Raw genomic sequence first — 18682 nt, forward strand, 5'->3', positions numbered from 1 at the left:
CAAACCCACTTGATTCCTTTAAATGATCTCTTTTGTTTCCACAACACAAAATTTGCACCTATCCACCACTATCTTCTTCATCACCTCTGGGGGTTGAGCATGACTTGCTTCCAATACAAATTTGTGGGTTCTGAGGTGGCTGATGAGGGCATTGTTGGATCTCCAGACTCTGCCACGTTGGGGCCAGGAGGTGTTCGACAGGGAGACCATGCACAGCTTTCGTTGGGCTTCCATATCCTCCCAACAAAGAGACGAGGTTCGTAGTGCCGTGCGAGGTCCTCCTTTTTGAAAAGGATTCGCATTAATGAGGGTGTTGCAGATTCTTTATTTAGAGATTTTAAGAACATCTTTGAAGTATTTCGTTTGTTCTCTAGATAACTTCTTGTTTTGCAGAAGTCAGAGTAATCTGCCTATTTTAGAAGTTTGGTGTCAGGCAAGCAAACCCTTTATTGACTGAACCAATTGTCAGTTCCTCAGAAACCTTCCCTGTTTTCTTGTTTTTTTTCTCTATCTTGTGAAATGGGTTTGAAAAACCGAATATGAATATGTGGATGTGAACATATTTACATAAGGGTTTGAGGAAGGATATACCTGTGATGGAGGAAGTGCAACAAAGCTTCACCAGGAGAGATGAGGTATTCTGGCCTTAGGCTATCTTGAGTTTAGAAGAATGAGAGGTGATCTCATTGAAGTACACATATTTCTTAAGGATGTTGACAGGGTGGAGGCGGAGTTGGTGTTTGCCCGTTGCTAGAGTATCTAGAACCAGAAGAAGGGGTCATCTATTTGAAACACAGATGGGAAGTGAATCTTTAGAATTCTCTACCTAAGAGGGCAGTGGAGGCTAGGTCACTGAGTATATTCAAGATAGAGATTGATAAGGTTTTTGGATATTAAAGGAATTAAGCATATGAGGTTGGTCTGGAAAGTGGTGCTGAGGTAAAAGATCAGCCATGATTTTACTAAGTGGCAGAGCAGCGCAAGGGGCCGAATATCCTATGCCTCCTCTTCTATTTTATTTCTGGAAGAGATGGAAACAGAAGGAGATTAATGAAGGCAGAGGAGAGAGAATGAAAAATAAAAGAAAAAATACTGGAACAGAGAGGTTAATAAAAGCACAAGAGATCCTGGGATTCTGAAATGAATGCAGAGATGCTGAAAAATCTGTGAAGAGAGGAAAACAATATTATAGGTTGTTGATTTTCCTGATATAACAGGAAAGGCTAGTTATCTGAAATTTTTGAATTCTGTATACATTAGTGAGGGCTGTAATAAGCCAAGTTGGAAGGTGAGATACTATTCCATGAGCTTATGTTGGGCTTCACTGGAACAGTGTAAAAGATCAAGCTAGGAGTGAAATGGAAGAATTGAAGTGACAGGCAACTGGAAGTCCAGGATCCCCCTTGTGGACTGAATAAAGGTATTTGGCAAAACAATCACCCAATCTGCATTTGGTTTCTGCTGTTCAGAGGAAACTACATCATGAGCACCTAATGTAGTGCACCTAATATAGAATCACCTGGAAGGAGTGTTAGGAATGTGAGAAGAGGTAAAAGTGTGGGTGTTGCATTTTATTTTTGCAGTTGCATGGGAAAGACTGATGATACCTGACCCACTGAGTGTTTTAGTATTGTTTGTTTTTATTTTACTTTTCCAGCAGCTGCAATGTTTTACTTCTATTGTGATTTGTATCTCTCATGTTTGATTTCTTACCTAATCATTCTGCTGAAAGATCATTGAACGGAAACATTATTCTCTTTCTCAACGGTTGCTGTCTGAACTGCTGAATATTTCCAGCATTTTTTGTTTTTACTTCAGGTTTCTAGCTTCTTAAGTTTTTACTTTCCCAACGCAGACATACTGTGTGTATCCTCTATTTTAACAGTTGTGTAACCCATACTGCAAATGAGGTGGAACAATTTGATGCGCCCCGCTTGAATAGACAGCTTTCGATATAGTGTTATCTAGCATATGAAGTATCCATACTGTAGGTAATTTGATTCATGTTCTTTGGTTTTGTTTTCATTACAAGTGATAAGTTGTTCATAAAAAGCTAAGTACAAATATTCAACAACGATGACAATTGCTACCATTCAGGTTCTGAAGAATTTCTTTTCACACTTTATCTGCAATAATATTAATACATTTGGGTCATTTGGAATATATAGATTAAGAATGATAATTGCAGAGGGACTCCATTTTAAAGTCTGATAATTTTATGAGTTTGATCATTGTGTACATTTACTGCCTAGATGCATTGTTAACAGTTTCCATAAAGAAACTGAGATAGTTGCACAATTAAGCTGTATCAATAGTCATGAATGCCACCTGCTTATATCAAATTATATTAAATTCTTTTCTTCCCCTGCTCCCATTTCTGTTTTTACGACAACATAATCAGCATTGTCACCTTTAAACATTTGACTGGTGGAGGATGGTGACATGAGGATCTGCTATATTTTACAAGCAAATTCTGTTGACTCATAAATTTACACTTTAATTAAATTGGGTCACAGAGGAAGCATAATAAGATTTACTAATAGAACTTGAAATCCATTCACTAATTAAACAGGCCCCTTACACTCAGGAGTATTCCATCATTCTTGCACAAGCCATCAAATATAATTGAATGATTTCGGTGGACTTCTTAAATTAACTAGATGAAAAATTGTCTTTCTTGCCTGTCACTGAAAGTGACATTTTGAGCAGGCTGGTGGTAAGTACTATAGTATCTTATACACAATATTGTTTTCTTGTGACAAAATTACCAGCTCTCCTTAACATGATGAACAAGTTATAAGAACTCTGCACAAAAATATTGTTAGACCTTATTTTCAAAAGTATTAACTCTTTTAAATTTATCAATCAGAATTTCATGAATCTGGGTACAGGAATAGATCTTCCACACATTATTCTCGACAGGCAGCCAGAGTCTTCTAAACAATCCCCACCCTCTTCTGAAGTATTCCATCCATTCTTGAACAAGCCATCAAATATAATTGATTGATTCTGGTGAACTCCTTAAATTGATTAGATGAAGAATTGTCTTCCTTGCCTGTTACTGAAAATGATATTTTTAGCAGAGCTGGTGATAAGAGATATGTACCTATTGTATGTACATAATAAACTATTGATACTTACCCAAAGCTACTGGGGTGGGCATCAGATAATTGGTGCTCTGCATCTGTTTTTTCCTCCAGAAGAAATGCATCATTTGCATTTACAATTCTGGTTCCTTGTTTGCAATTCTGTGGGTATACCTTAATTTTCCATTGCTAGGAGGTGATGTCACACATATTTTCAAGTACAGAGTTACAAACTCAGACACTGTCATCCATAGCCAAGTAATTTTAGAATGAATATTCCAGATGCTGGAATTCTGAAATAATACAGGTCAGGCAGCATGTGTGGAGTGAGAAGCAGAGTTTCAAGTTGATGGCCCTTCACAACCACTTTCACTCAAATTCTGAGAAACAGGATCCTGGAAGACAGATCCAGCAATGATGCTAATTGAATCTGTTATTCATAATGTGGCAGCTGAAATACACTCAATTTACTTTGCTAAGTAGTCTTGGTTGTTCAACAGGTAAGGAAGGATCAGTGACTGGGAATGTGGTGGACTGGGGATTTGCTGTTTAAGTTGTGTGTTGGTTTTGCTGTATGAGGAGGTTCTTGGTCTGGTTATGTATGATTTATCTGCAAGTAGCCACATATTTAAAGTTATCACTGACTCAGTATATTTTGACCTTTTGATTTGCTGATATTTTTGAATATTTTTTAATGCAGTGGTTGGAAAACTGTAAAAGGACTTTTGGTGCAGGGGATAGTCTCCAAAGAACCAATAGAGGTGCACAGGTGAGTGTCTACATTATTCCATTCTTCCACCTTCCTCTCCAACTCCACCCCCACTTCCATATGATATGTTCATCTTTATATTTATTGATTGCTAAGGTATAGAGGAACACTTAGAAGAAATGGAAGGTTGAGCTTTAGTATAATTATTTTCAAAGCATAATTCCCCGTCTCAAAGATTTTGTGGTAACCATTTTACCTCATAATACTAATTGATTATTCCAACACTTAGTATATAATGCTGGTATCATTTTCACAAGTGTAGTTAATTGTGCAGGCTTCCTCCTATGGCTCAAACTTCTACCACTATGTTTATTAAAAATTGAGCCCACAGGAAAGCAAACACTGGCCTACCGTTAAGAAATCATATGTGTTATATAAATATGCTTGTTTTGTTTATGTAAGTAAGACAAATTTGCCTGTAGCATCATAATTTATTTGTGAATAATGCCCCATAGCATATTGAACCATATCTTGACCATATTTATGTTTATCTTTTGCAGATTATATAATAAACTTGTAACTTGTACCATGTAACTAAATGTGGTGTTACAGTTAGCTTGAGACAAACAGGCTCTCTTGGAACTACATCAAATTGATTTTTCTTCATTTCAGAAAAAATAATGTCTGGTTGATAATTTCTTCCATTGAAAGTTCTAACAAGTTTGCTCAGCAAATCCATATAGCTAATCAGTGAAAGAAACAGATTCAGTTGCTCTGTTTCACTTTCAGTTTTTCAATAATAATATAAATGAGATTAGTTAACCATTGGTATCAACAGTGTTATTACTCGTTCATAAACACAGGAGTAAGTTACATGATGACACTTCGCTGTGAGATGCAAGATACTCCCATAGAAAACTGGTTGCCTTCAGTTCAGAATATGTCATTTTTCTAACTGCACTGTGGGCGGTGTATTTTCAAAACCCTAACAGGCCCATTCAGTATTTCAACAATATTATATCTGATGCTTTAAATTCACGTCTTGAAGAAACTTATTCGAAAAAAGTTTTGAATTGATGAATCAATTTGATTTGAGTTGATCAATCAATACATTTCTGTATTCATAATTTTCATTCATCTTAACATTCATAATTTTCAGTGTTGACATTTACAACCATCCTGTTTTGTAGCACGAAAGAAAGCTGTTTGGCTTATTGTGCCTCTACCAACTCTGCTAAAGCATTTCAAAACATGCAATACCATGTATTTTTCTTGAACTATGTGTATTCTGCAAAAAATGTTTATCCAATGTTCCTTTGAAAAGTAATGGTCTCTGTCTCACCACCTCTGCTCACAAAACATTCCATCCTTCAACAAGAATTCTTCCAGCCTTTTTTGCTTTCTTAGTAATTTTGGATTTATGCTTTTTACTTACTAACTGTCAATCTACGGAACCAGTGTTCCCTGTTAATTCTTTTAAAAGTAACAAATCTTCTCAGCTATATGGTTTTCTCCCCAAATTTTAACAAAGAATAGCTGCATAATGCTGTAACTATACATCTTCCAAAATTCTCTTGATCTATAAATTTTTTGTTAGGTCAGAACATTGTGCATGTCAGTTCACTATTTCAAAAACACGAACAGGAGGGGATTGGCAAATTACAGACCCATTATCCTAAGGACAGGGTATATGAAGACTTGGGTTTTAGCTGATCAGCATGCACCCATTGGATTTGTAAAGCGTAGATCTGGCCGAGTGGACCAGATTTGAATTTTTCTTTTTGAAGGGGTGACCGAAGTAGTGGACAAGGGCATATCTGTGGGGGGTAACATTTGGACTTCCAAACAAAAAATTGGTTAACAAAATGATTATTAGCTGAATAAAAAGCTCATGGAAATGGAGGCAAGTTATTACCTGGTTAGGAAAATGCCTGAGTGGTAGGTGTTAGAGAGTAGGATTAATGGGTATGTACTCAAATTTGGCACAATGTGACTTATGCTCTTCTGCAGCAATCAATATTGGGGCTGCAACTATTCACCGTATAACTATTCATGATTAAAAGCTATGTATTGAAGTTTGATGACACAAAGATAAATGGCATTGTAAGTACTAAACCATTAAATTACAAAGAGATATTAAAAGATTAAGCATGTAAACTGATTGTGGCAAATGGATTTCAGTGCAGGCAAGTGCAAGGTCATTTGTTTTGACTCATACTCTAAATGCTAAGAAGCTCATAACAGTGGAGACCAAAGTAGAATTGCAGCTTAAACTGGCATGATCAGGTAAAGAAAATTTTTTTAAAAAGGCAAATAGAATGCCGATCTTTAAGTCTTGAATAGAAATGGGTAGAAGTTATGCTACAGCCATACAAAGACCCTGGTAAGACTATACTTGATGTGTGTGAGTTGTTCTGAACACCACATCTTGAGCATTGCACCCAGGAATAGGCTTTTATCTACTGTGGTTTAGACATCTAAGAATAGGAGATCCATAGTGTAAAAGGCAGAAGTCATAATAGGGAATGGAAAAATTGGCTGAAACTATGGAAGATACAGTAAATGCAGTGACGAACTGAGGTCTGGTGACAACAAAGAATGAAATCATTGCTATCACTGAAGAGAAGGCATTGGACAAATTAAGGGGATCAACAATTGTAAGATTTATGCTTAATTCAGGATTTGACTGACAAAATCTTAGGGACCACTGGACTACATTCATCCACAATATTTTTGTAAAATCACATTGAAGAAGCATTTACGGCACATGCACACTTTCTGCTTAACTGTCTCTGTTTGTATGATTTACTTTATGAGCTGAGAATTAAATGTACACACTTTCTCAGATGTCCAATTTCAGGGGACATGCATACAAGCTGAGCTGACCATTCAGCTCTGGAAACTCATTCTTCCTGTTCATGTTCTGTCCACATAAGTGCATTCTGTTAGTTTCCAAAATCTTTACAATTAATAATCCATGTATGTGGCCTTATACGGCAAGAATTCTTCCTATTTAACATTCCAAAGAGCTAAACTAATTTGTTTGTTTGGTGAAAACAAGCAGACTTTGGTAAAATGCAGCTTTCATAACACCTTGAAAATATTCTTGGGTTTCTGCCAATTAGCCTAATCTAAAATGATTCCACAATAACCCCTTTGGTAGCTATACAGTACTTTATTCAATGCAAGGAAGACATAACCATAGACAGGCAGAATGTAGCATGAGTTATTTTATCCACTAAGCCTGAGTAGAAGCTGCAATCTCCAAATAATCTCCACTCCTTTTATTGCCGTACTTTCCCCTGGATGATATGTTATATCTGGCCACTTCAACCACCCATCTTGTTTTTCAGGTTATGTTTATTCAGCAGCTCCAGGTCTCTTGCCAAATGGCTTGCACAACTCTTCCTTCCCTGAAAACACTACTTTATATTTTCTTTATATTGCACATCATAATGGAGAGAAGTGGTTGGCTTAATCACGTGTGCAAAAGTTGCATTCAATTTCCAGGCTAATTACAGGAGTGCCATGTATGTGTCACCGTCTCAGGCAAGAGGATCAAGCTCATGCATTCCTCTGCACCCCTTCATCATTGATTTGATGACCATTCCAAAAGATGAATGGATGAGTTTCATGCAAGCATTGGCACTTGGTCATTGACTTAAGGGAAAGAAATCAGTTAGCTGCTTTTCCAGAAGCAGGACCTTTCCTGTGTATGCTATGCTATCAAGATTACATTAACCAATTTAGCCTTGGGTTCAATTCGCCTTGCCGTAGAATTATGCAGAAAGATGCTCCCCCTTTGAGCATGTTTGGGAATTACATTAAAAGTATTCTTACACCAAATAGTAAAAATGTTTAAACATTACAAGATGGATTGCTTGATAAGAGATGGTTATTAACAGCAGTACCTGAAAAGGATAAAATAATTATGATGTGGTCAAATTTGCTTTGGCTGTTTCCATGATCTACTGTCTAAGAATTAGTGCCAGGAATTAGGAAGATCTGCTTGCAGACATTATGGATCTGCTAATATCTTTGTTAAATCTATTAATTCCTGATTCAAAATTTTGTTAATGAGAAGTTTTAAGGGCGATGGAACAAAGGTAGGTCAAGGAATAGGGTCATGGATCAGCCACTACCTTATTGAATGGAACAGGCTTGAGGGGCTTGCTCCTTTTCCTATTTTCAAGTAATCTCCACTTAACCTTTGTCTAATTGTAAATAGCACCAGTATTTCCAGTCCCTTAAATATTCCATCCTTGAAATGACCCTAATAAATTTACCCTGTACACTCTCCTATGACTTTCATTGCCTTTCCACAATGAAGCACTCTAAACTGAGTCAGGTGTTTTATTTAAGTTCATTGTTATTTATTATATGCTTCCATTTATAAACCCTTGGATGCTATCATTCTTTTTAATAGCTGCACATAGATTTTCAGGGAACTAAAAACAGTGCCTTTTAGTCTCCATATTTATCCATACCCTTCTTTGTCCTTTCATTGAGTGTATTTCTCATTTTGTTTTCCCAAAATATATTTTCTAACTTTTATCCACATTAAATTGCAACTAAGTTTCCTACTCTTTCTGATAAATGTCCTATATTTTCCTGAAACCAAATGTCTGTCCTTGTTGTCAGCAGTTTTCAAGAATGTGGTTCCTGCATTCAAGCCCAAATATATAGAGCAAGACATAATTGGACCTATCCCTGACTTCAGGGGATATCATGTCCTACACTTCTGTAAAAACATGCAAGATCCATTTACCTTAGTTATTTGGTTTCAAATGTAGCAAACTTTGAGACCTGCTGCTGCATTTGATATATCTTGTACCTGAAATTTTGTAAGGTACTTTATTGAATATTATCTGAAAGTTCACTGATACGGCATTGAATTCAATTATTAGAGCAAAATATTGAATGTGTTTAAAATGTTATACAGTTTGAGAGTTTAGTTCCATCTGAGCTAAGTACTTCGTTAGATTTGAAATTCAGTTGTTAATTGAATTTCCTGTTTAACCAGCAGTGTTGTTTGTAAGATTTCAGTATTGCTGCCTTGAATGCTGCAAGTTTCTTAATAAATATTTTACAAAAGGATTGTGCAACATTAGGAAAATATTTCAAAAGTAAATGTGCTTTTATTTCTTAACATTGTGAAAGTAGATTTGCTAAGGACATGATGAAATTTTAATTATGAAATTTAAAACTAAAATCTATAAAATGTATGTCTTTTGAACTGTGCAAGTTCTCTAAAATGCATAATTAGAGAATGCTTGAAAAAAAATCAAAATACCAAGCAACATCTGTGGAGAGAGAAAATGGAGTTTACCTTTCAACACTATGATATTTTCATAAGAAGTATAAAATGTTACAGATTTTAGGCAAGTGGAGAAGGGATTGGGGATGCAATCAGGAGGAAAAATCAAAAGGGTTGATCAGGGTGAAGGCAGAGGTAATACATAGCAAAAGGGATGATGGTGCAGGATGAGCTAGTTTTCATTTTGACCAATGCCTTTCTTATCCTTTTTATAATATGGAGAGCAGAACTCTACAGTTTTCCCAAGTATGGTCTAACAAAGGTTCAATATGCTTAACTCAGTGGTGCACAGCTCTTTGGTGTAGAGGATCAGTTTTCTAATCCAAAGTATTTCTAAGGAAACTCATGAAAAACATGCATTCGCTTAACCATACACAATCTTTTACCAATATTTTTAAAATACCTTTAATGACACAAATACCATAGCTTTCGCTGCTTCACTCACTTTCTCCTTTCTACCTTGCTCGACTTGTGCCCGTCAAATATCATCCCCCTCAGTTATGCAGCACAGACCTATGCACACCAGTGCGCTATCTATTTTACATGACATATCCATGCCCACCCCAGTACAGAAAACCTTGGTGGAGAGTTAAATTTGAACTTGCTCTTAATGGACCCAGAAAATCAGACAGGGTCAACGTGATTTCAGAAAGCCCAGTGGTTTGGTATCTGGCTCACTAGGTGATGTTTACTGCACTCCCTTTCCTCTCATCAGAGCTCTAGTTCCTGCGCATTTTGGAAAATACTGCGCAACATCGAAAAAGCAAATTAAAAGCAGGTTGGAGTATTAATAGAAATAGCATCCATTAATCATGAAAATCTGCTAGTCTGACACGACTAAAATCAGAGTGTACTGGATTATTGGAGTTTTACTGTAGTCAAGTTCAATCTCAGATCCTCACCCACAGCTGCCACAGTACTGATCCTGGTCTCTGTGCACTTTCCTCTGAAGTCACAGGCTACTCCTTTAAGGAGCTGTAGCTATCCCGGGCACTTACTGAACTGTTGGCAAATCTACAGCAGGAGCAGCTAGTAAGGTGAACAGACAGGGCAGACATGAGGTTGCAAGATCAGGACAAACCCCCAAGTCATATGTTGTGCACGGAAGGTTTAACTTATAATTATATCATCGGGAAATCAGTCTCTTTAATATTTGCCATATTAACTTGTGTCGCTGCTTTTAGCCGTTTGTGTTTCCTTCATTTCTTTATCCCACAAACTCTCATTATGCAAGCAGCATATAGTTGCCTCCTCAAGGATGATTAATGTCACTTTGTATTTTTTTCAAAATCTTCCTGTCCATATTAATTAGCCCCCAAATTTTGAAAGTATACTTTCATTTCCATCCCAATTATTAATGTAAATTGATCACAGCAGTGGTTCTTGTGTTGATCATCATGATACACTGTCTACTAGCCTTGGCCAAACTGAGTGGCTGCCCTTGACCCCTCTTGTTTTCAATTCTAGAGCTTGCTGTGCATTCTGCTCCCTCCTTCCTGACTCCAAATGCTCTGATTGCAGTCGTGAGTCTATCAAAACTCTTTTAAAAAGATATTGTATCCACTGCTTTCCCTTGCCTTCTCTGCCACTTCTTAAAAGAATTCGATAGGATTATCCTGGCATGAGTTTCTTGTTTGAAATCTATGCTGACTACATTTTTAGTTTTTAAATTTTTTCTGTCATTCAATGAGAGGGTGTTTCCAACTAATAATGTTAAGCTAATTGATTTGTGGTTCTCAGGACTTGTCCATTCATCTCCTTAAATGTAATGATTTACACTGAATTCAAGATTCAACTGATAATATCATTGATAGCCTAAATTCCAACCCAAACTTGGATGAGGAAAGAATCTAAAATTACCTCCTGTTCATGTTGGCTGCCTAAAACTAAAGTTGTGACTAACTTGTAGCACAACTGCATGCAATAAACTGAAGGAATATTATTGTGGTTAAATTCCTGCGGTCATATAATTTAAAAAATACTCTTACAGGCTTATCGTTACTGTATTGTCAATATAATTTATATCCTTCACTTTGTCACAATCTGTTTAGGGTGCTGAAGGTACATTACAGAAAGCAGTAGCAGGACATACAAAATCCTTTACAATTCCAAATCCAATTAAAAAGTCAAAAGATAAATATTTACTTTTTCATTCATAACTCTGTGAAGTTGATCATATTAATTAAACCCATCATTATTGGAACAAAATGTTAATTTGATAATTTTATCATGGCATTACTATTAAAGTTGTAATTGAACTTAGATAGGAATTCTAATATAAGGAATAAGCTTTCGTTGTCTTAGCTACTGTAGTTTTCGATTGTATGTGAGACCGATGATTTTTTTTAGATATTAAGGGATTGGTGTTATGGGATTGGTGCAGGGAAGTAGTGCTAAGGAAAGAGATTAGCCATGAATCTTTGAATATTGGAGCAGGCACTAGGGGCCAAGTGGCCTACTCCTGCTATTTTTTATGACTAACGTAATCTTATGAATGAGTTATTCAGTTGCATATGAAATATCATTTTATAAACTTACCACAGAGCCAAAAGTGATTTCTTATAAATATTAGTAACTGTTTAATCTGAAATATTTTTAAGTCGGTTGAGGGGCCTCAAATGACTTAGACGAGTTGAAATTCCTTTGAGTACACCTAACCATCACTCAGTATTTGGGTTTGATCTGTAACAATTTGTAAATTGGTTCTTATAAACACTGGAGCATCTTTGACTGTCACTAATTCTTGATCTCTTTTCTTTCCTTGTTTTGTGACTTCACCCTCTTGCTTAGCAAATGGAAGTTCTAGCAGTAAGTGATGGTTCTTGTCTTCTAGACATCTTAACACTGTTGGAATTGCAAACTTACATTTGTTTGCTGTGTTTACATTTGTAACCCTGTGGTGTGTCTGCCATCATTCATGTATGTGTATACATGGTTTGCAACTACCAAGGAATGCTACTTATTGCTTCCATGTTGTTTATGCTATTTGTCATATATGCTTGTGGTCCTTGTAATCTCTGACATAAATAGGGAAAAGGAAAAATCTTTCATTCAGTATCTTCAGTAACAATATAAAATGCATTGGATTTTGTTATTTTGGTATTGATAAAATGACATTCAGTTGTGAGGTAATTAACGTAGCATCAGTTGTTTGATATCAGAAGCAAGTGCAACTGTGCATTGGTTATTCTTGACAAAATGTACAAATAAGACATTGACATCAGTAATACTGGCTGCATGCTTTAAGAATATGCACTGATGACTTCTCAAGCAGTGGGCAATGATGAACTGAATGGAAAGTATATCTCAATATTACATTAAGTTATAGAACCTTAGAATTGTTACACATAGAAAGAAGCAATTTGGTCCTTAGTAAAGTAACCCTATCAATTCTTTTCCTGGAAAGTTCTACTCTTTTCCTGGAAATTACATTCCCTCAACTATGTATCTGATTCTTTTGAATAATCCTCATTGACTGTTTCCATCTCCCTTTATAGATGTTGAGTTGATTATAACTAAAATTCTCATATTTTCTCATGATACAGAAGGAGACCTGTTGGCCCACTGAATATATGCCGCCTCCTAACCACTGCAGAAGTAAAAAAATTTTCTTCTTTTGCCCAGCAGTTTAGATCTGTGCCCTCGTTCTTGATACATTCATGATTGTGAAAATCTCTCTATTCACCCTGTCTAACCAGTCATGATCTTTAATACCTCTCAATCCTCTTTGTTCCAAGGAGAACAACCATGGTTTCCCCAGCCTAAACCTGAAGGTGAAATTCCTCCTCTCTGGAATGCTCAGAAGTCGTTTTAAGTTTAGGAAGTATTAAAATATCTTTCAAATAGATATTCTAAAATAGTTTTAAAATTCATAATGTCTATTTTTCTATCAATTTAGGGTACATTTTATATAAAATACCAAACTTAAGTACAATAAGGCTGAAATAAATGATTACCTTATTTTTGAACAGTAAGCCAAGTCTCAAGTTTGAAATGTCCCAAAGTTGTCAATTCTTTTCTATCCATTTTTTTTTCATAAACTGGGCAGAATGGTGAATATTATTTACTTACTTTAAATATAGAAGCTGTAAATATTTATTCAGTAATAATTAAATTTGTAATGAAGTAAATCTTCAAAATCAGTTTTTATCTACCAGAGTGTAAAACTTCACAAAAAAAACATCAACATGTACATTAAAATATCTGAAGTATTCTCGCTGAGTTGAAAATAGTTGCTGGTTATAATACAGTTCAATTTTTTTTGTCTTATAAATACTAAAGATGTTTCCTAGCCTTTTAAAACAATTTATTGTAACATGAATGTTCTGACATAATATAAAAACTCACTGATTTTGGCACTTAACAACTTCCTTCAATTAACAAACTGGTAGAGGAACTCAGTGGGTCAGGCAGCATCTGTGGGGGCAAAGGGATGGTTGATATTTTGGACTGAGAGTGTAGAGGAAAAATAGCCAATATATAGAGGTGAGAGGGAGGGGTGAGATGGGGGCTGGTTGGTGATGCCAGATTCCATTTGGATAGTCTACAGCCCAGTGGTATGAACGTTGAACTTGCCAGTGTCATGTAACCAATGCCTCCTGTGTTCCTTTCCCGCTCCTACCCTTTCCTTTGTTTACTTCTTCCTTCCCCTCCCCCTCCCCTCCCCACCTGGTTCCATCTGCTCATCACCACCCATCTATCCACCTGGGTTTCTTCACCTTTGGCCTACCCATCCTATCCTCTTTCCCCATCTGCCCGTCATCTGTGTACCAGCCCCTGTCTCACCCCTCCCTTGGTTATTTTTCCTCTACACTCTCAGTCCTGATGCAGGGTCTCAACCCGAAACATTGACCATCCCTTTGCCTTGACAGACGTTGCTTGACTTGCTGAGGTCCTCCAGCGGTTTGCTTTTTGCTCCAGATTCAAGCATCTGCAGTCTCTTATCTCTCCACTTCCTTCAATTATTTTGTTTAACAGTAATTTTCAGAAACTGTGTTAGATATTTGGCATTTGAAGTACAGTAAATATTAGCAAACTAAGAAAACCTGAAACTGCACTGAGAAAACAAGTAGAGAAATGAAGAGAATAAAAGAATAGTAATTTGTAACAATTTTAATGTGACATTTAACATTTTAGCAACTAAATATCTCTTTAAGATGTTACAGCAGGTTGAGTCTTAAATTATCTGTCTCATTTATTATGAAGACAAGTGTAATTTTGCAGTAAATGCTAAATGTATGGAAGAAAAACTTCAAGTGGAACTTCAGAGTCATTACGCAGGAACACAGACCTGTGCTCTATGATGTCATCAAGAACACAGTTAAAATCTGAAAATATTCACAAGTGAATGATTTGACTCATTGAAGCTTGTCTCTTTTTTATACCATTGTTATCCAAATCAGAGTTCCATTTGGCTTTTACCCTCTTACCTTGACATGCATCACATTTCACTGATTAAAATACTAGATGATGTTCCAACTGTTTCAATGTAATGTTTAGGTTTCATCTTATCTGTACAATAATTGATCATTTTTGTTTGATAATGTTCCTGTGAAACGCTGCAAGACATATTACTACATTAAAAGTGATACATAAATTCAAGTTGTTACTTTCTGGACAAACGTTAATTGATTGCATTGCTCTGTAAGGGTACTGTGTAATCAGTATTTGAAAATTAAGTAGAACCTTGGAGTTTAAACTACTAGTGGTGTATGGCTTAAACTCTTAATAAACTATTAACAATACATTATTCCATATTTAACAAGCTTATTTTTTAAAAAAAATTACATTTCCCAGAATTTTTCAATACTGGTTAACAAAAATATTGAAACTATTTGTATATATTTTAGCAAAGCATTATAGTTTTGTTAAATATAATAGTAATTAATAAACATTTTATCACATTATTAAATTACAAGATAGTGTTGATAGTTAAATATTCACTTGCAGGCCCATTATTACAGCATGTTTATAAGTTTGAATGTAATACATTCTGAACTATGTTAATATAAAAAGTCCTATAATTCTGATTGCACAAAGTATCTATAGAGTTTCACTCCTCCAACAACAATCTGCAGTGTAATTTTCAACACTTAGATTTATTTTTCAGAAATTAATTCATGAGAATTTTTATGGACTGAGTCAAATGAAGTTGTGGTGAACAACTTGCTTTCATGCAAGAAGGCAGGTGGAAAATTTAACATTAAATGTGGGTGTGTCGAAAGTAAGACAGTAAATGAATGAGAGTTCCGGGAATGCAGAACAATTAAAGGTTGGGAAATACACAAAGGAGGATTCTGGCTGTGCTTAATGGGGTATCCTAAAATGCAAAGATTATAATGAATTAGGCAGGTGAATTAAAGGCACAGATAATTGTTCAAGTATGAGATGATAGCTATTGCTGAACATAGCTTAAAGAGGTGCAGGAATCATAGCCTTGTTGTTTTGGTTACATGATTTTAGGCAAGATGGGAGATTTTAAAAAAACCAAATAAAATCTACCGATGTTTTGGAAATAAAGAGCAAGAGGATAAGGAAAGAATGGGGCTGATTAGGGACCAAATTCTTTTGTGAAGATGGCCACTTTGTACAAGTATGTGTTATACATTCAGGGTGGTGCCAACATTGTGATGAGGGAGGAAGAGAAACTGTTGGATGAGTTAAACAAAAGAAAAGGAAGTATTGAAGGATTTAGCCTAATTGAACGTGGATAATTCGTCAAAAGGATGAAATATACCCTGGGCTGGTAAAGGAAGTGGAAGCACTAACCATCAGTTTTCAAAACTTCCTGCCTACTGGGCTGCTAATTCTCTATTGTTTAAAAAGGCAGACAGGGATAAACCAAAGAATTACAAGCTAGGTATTTTATCTTCAATGATGGAAAAATTATGGGAATCAGTTCTGAGGGACAGATTAATCAAAAGATATTCACAGGGAATTGTTAAGCAGAAATTGACTCTGATTAACAATTGAAAATGTTCAGAATGTAGAAATAAAAGCTGGAATCTAAGGAAGAGTGACAAATTAGATCCAAAGTTGGCTCAGTGATAGGAAGCAGAGAAGTGACTGGTGAGTTTGAGAGTTGGAAGGCTATTACCAGTGGGATTTTATAAGGCTCAGTACTTGAATCCTTGCTTGTGGTTGTATATATTGATGATTTAGGCTTATAAGTAGGGGAACTAATAAAGAAGTTTACAATTGATACAAAAATTGGTGATGCAGTTGATAGTGAGAGGAAAGCCTTAGACTCGGAAAGATTAAGATGTGGATGTCTTGGGTATGTGGATAGAAAAATAGCAAATGAAATTAAGTCCAGGAAAGTGTGAGGTCATGCATTTCTGGAGCTGTGGTGAAGCAAAGGAATACGCAATAAATGGGAGGATACTGCAAGGTGTGTAGAAACAGGAGAATCGCTGAGCAGAAACCACAGGTCCTTAAAGGTTGCAAAACACATCAATAAGGGGCTCAAAAAGACTTGAGAGATGCTGCTGCTGGCTTAACACCTTGCTAGCATTGGAATTCAACAGAGAATCATGGCTAACTCCTGGAAAAAGCACTACCAGCTGCTCCAAAACAATTCATATGGCAAGATTAGTACTGAATCCATGTCAACTCTTTGTTTTCCTCAAATTATGAAGAAATCAGTAGCAAGAGGAAATTGAAAAGGTTTTGCTGTCCAGAATATTACAACTTCTTCCATTTTCAGCAAGTAATAAGCTTTCAGGAGCAGCTGTACACTTTGCTGAAAAGAGTTCACAAATTCATTCACGGATAGAAGGAACTAGATTCTATGTGAAGCTGTATAACTGAGACAGGATCAACGTAGCAGAATTCTCATTAAAATGTGCACAAGCTTACAATGAATAAATGTTATCTATATCAAACTCCATTCTAACAAGATTATATTTACCAAGATTATCTGTGGCCAAGAGTTCACGCTGAATGTGTACTTAAAAAGGACATGTATGTAGGTTCATGGAGTACGGGCAAGGGAGTAAATGAATTTCTGGCACAGACATGATATCCTCCCTTTCTAATTCTGCGGTTAAGATAAATGTTTGGAATTTAGTAATTTAAAATAAATATGTATTTGATCAAAGGAGAAGCATTTTACAGTAAAGACATTCAGTCAAATTAGACCTTTTTAAAACTGGTAATTGGAGAATGTTTTATCATTTTGAACAGTTCTAAATGTAATGACTAATATCAAGGAAATAGGTTTATTGTGTATTTACAAAAGTCACTGAGTAGGAACAGAAAAATTTGCCCTGTAAGGCATTAGTTGCAATCTTTGTAAAATGGGTGAAATGTCTGTTTTTATAATGCATAAAACATCTTTAAAAAAGGTTAGAAACTGGGAATTGCAAGGTAAACTTCTGTTCAATCAGGGTTCAGAATTATATTACAGATTTGTATGGGATATCAGCATCGTTTTCATTGTTTCGGTTCCTTATGGGTATATTATTGATTACACCTGATTTAGTGTGATTGTCATATGGCAATCTGATGTTCAACACTGGAATGGTCTGTCCAGGTTTCAATCTCAAACTATGGTTTCTGGTGTTACTTGGTGGATATTTAGCAATACGTACCCCCAACCGTGTCTTGGGCAATGGTTTACAATGTGGTCCACTGTCAGTTTTTTTGTGTCTGCAGTCAAATTGGGTGAGCTGGTGGCAGTGGGGGTTGCAGCAGCAGATGGAGGGTGACTGGTGGATTTGATTTCTACCCATTGAGTGGGTGGTCACTTCTCCTAATGGGTAGTCAGCTATTAGTTGCTGGTTGCCAATATTCCCTGTCAGAGTCGAGTTGCATTTTTGTGGAATCAGTAAGCATCTGTTGAGTACATTCTCCAGCACTCCTTCCTTCTTAAGAGTAGTCACATCATTTTGTATTATAATACCATATAGGAATCACAAGTCAAATGTAAAATTTTGCTTTTTACTTAATGACTTTAAAGTACCATATCTGTCTAGGCATAGTACTAGTAATTATCAGTCCAGCAGTAGAATTGAAAATTAGTTTGTGGGAAATATTTTGCTACATCTGCTAAGAGCCTTATTCCTGAAAGTCATATATTAATGTTTAGTAGTGGTTAACATTGTCACAGCAAATGCTGGCTGCTTTGTGTCAGGTGCATCTATGTGATTTTTCTTAATGCTTTCTTTACTGGGATTGGAACTGAGTGTAATGCAAGGCTCAGCATTCATCTGCATTTCATCAGCTTTATATTGTATCAGCTCATTTTAAGATGGAAATGACTTTGTACACTTAGTAACCATCTTTAATATCTCATTGCAGAAAGTTCACCAGTAAATCTTCGTATTATTTCATATGTAACAAGTCATGGTACTATGTCCACTCTTTTTATAGGAGCTGGAGTTATGTCGAAGGCTGTACAAACTTCACTTCCAACTACTACTTTTGTATCAAGCCTACTGCAAACTCATAAATCAAGTGGACATGATCAAGAAAGAGGCTGAGGTAAACTCCTTCTGCTATCAGGTTTCATGCTTTCTCTGCCTGTCATTGGCTTAGTGATTTATCCAGCTTGAATTCTATTGTGTATAA

At 36.0% G+C, this 18682-nt stretch overlaps 1 protein-coding gene across 7 annotated transcripts in view; it reads left to right on the forward strand.

Moving 5' to 3' along the window:
- Positions 1-18682, forward strand: part of fryl (furry homolog, like) — a 255534-nt gene that overhangs the window by 229024 nt on the left and 7828 nt on the right. For 4 of the 7 annotated variants that reach the window (XM_052033379.1, XM_052033381.1, XM_052033382.1 and 1 more), the window contains 3 exons: positions 3787-3855; positions 11903-11920; positions 18485-18595. In XM_052033379.1, the coding sequence (XP_051889339.1) occupies positions 3787-3855; positions 11903-11920; positions 18485-18595 (198 nt within the window). The remainder of the gene's footprint in view (positions 1-3786; positions 3856-11902; positions 11921-18484; positions 18596-18682) is intronic. The other 3 variants (XM_052033380.1, XM_052033383.1, XM_052033387.1) reach the window with 1 other exon arrangement.

This window comes from Pristis pectinata, chromosome 2, assembly GCF_009764475.1.
Source record: "Pristis pectinata isolate sPriPec2 chromosome 2, sPriPec2.1.pri, whole genome shotgun sequence".
Lineage (NCBI taxonomy): Eukaryota > Metazoa > Chordata > Chondrichthyes > Rhinopristiformes > Pristidae > Pristis > Pristis pectinata.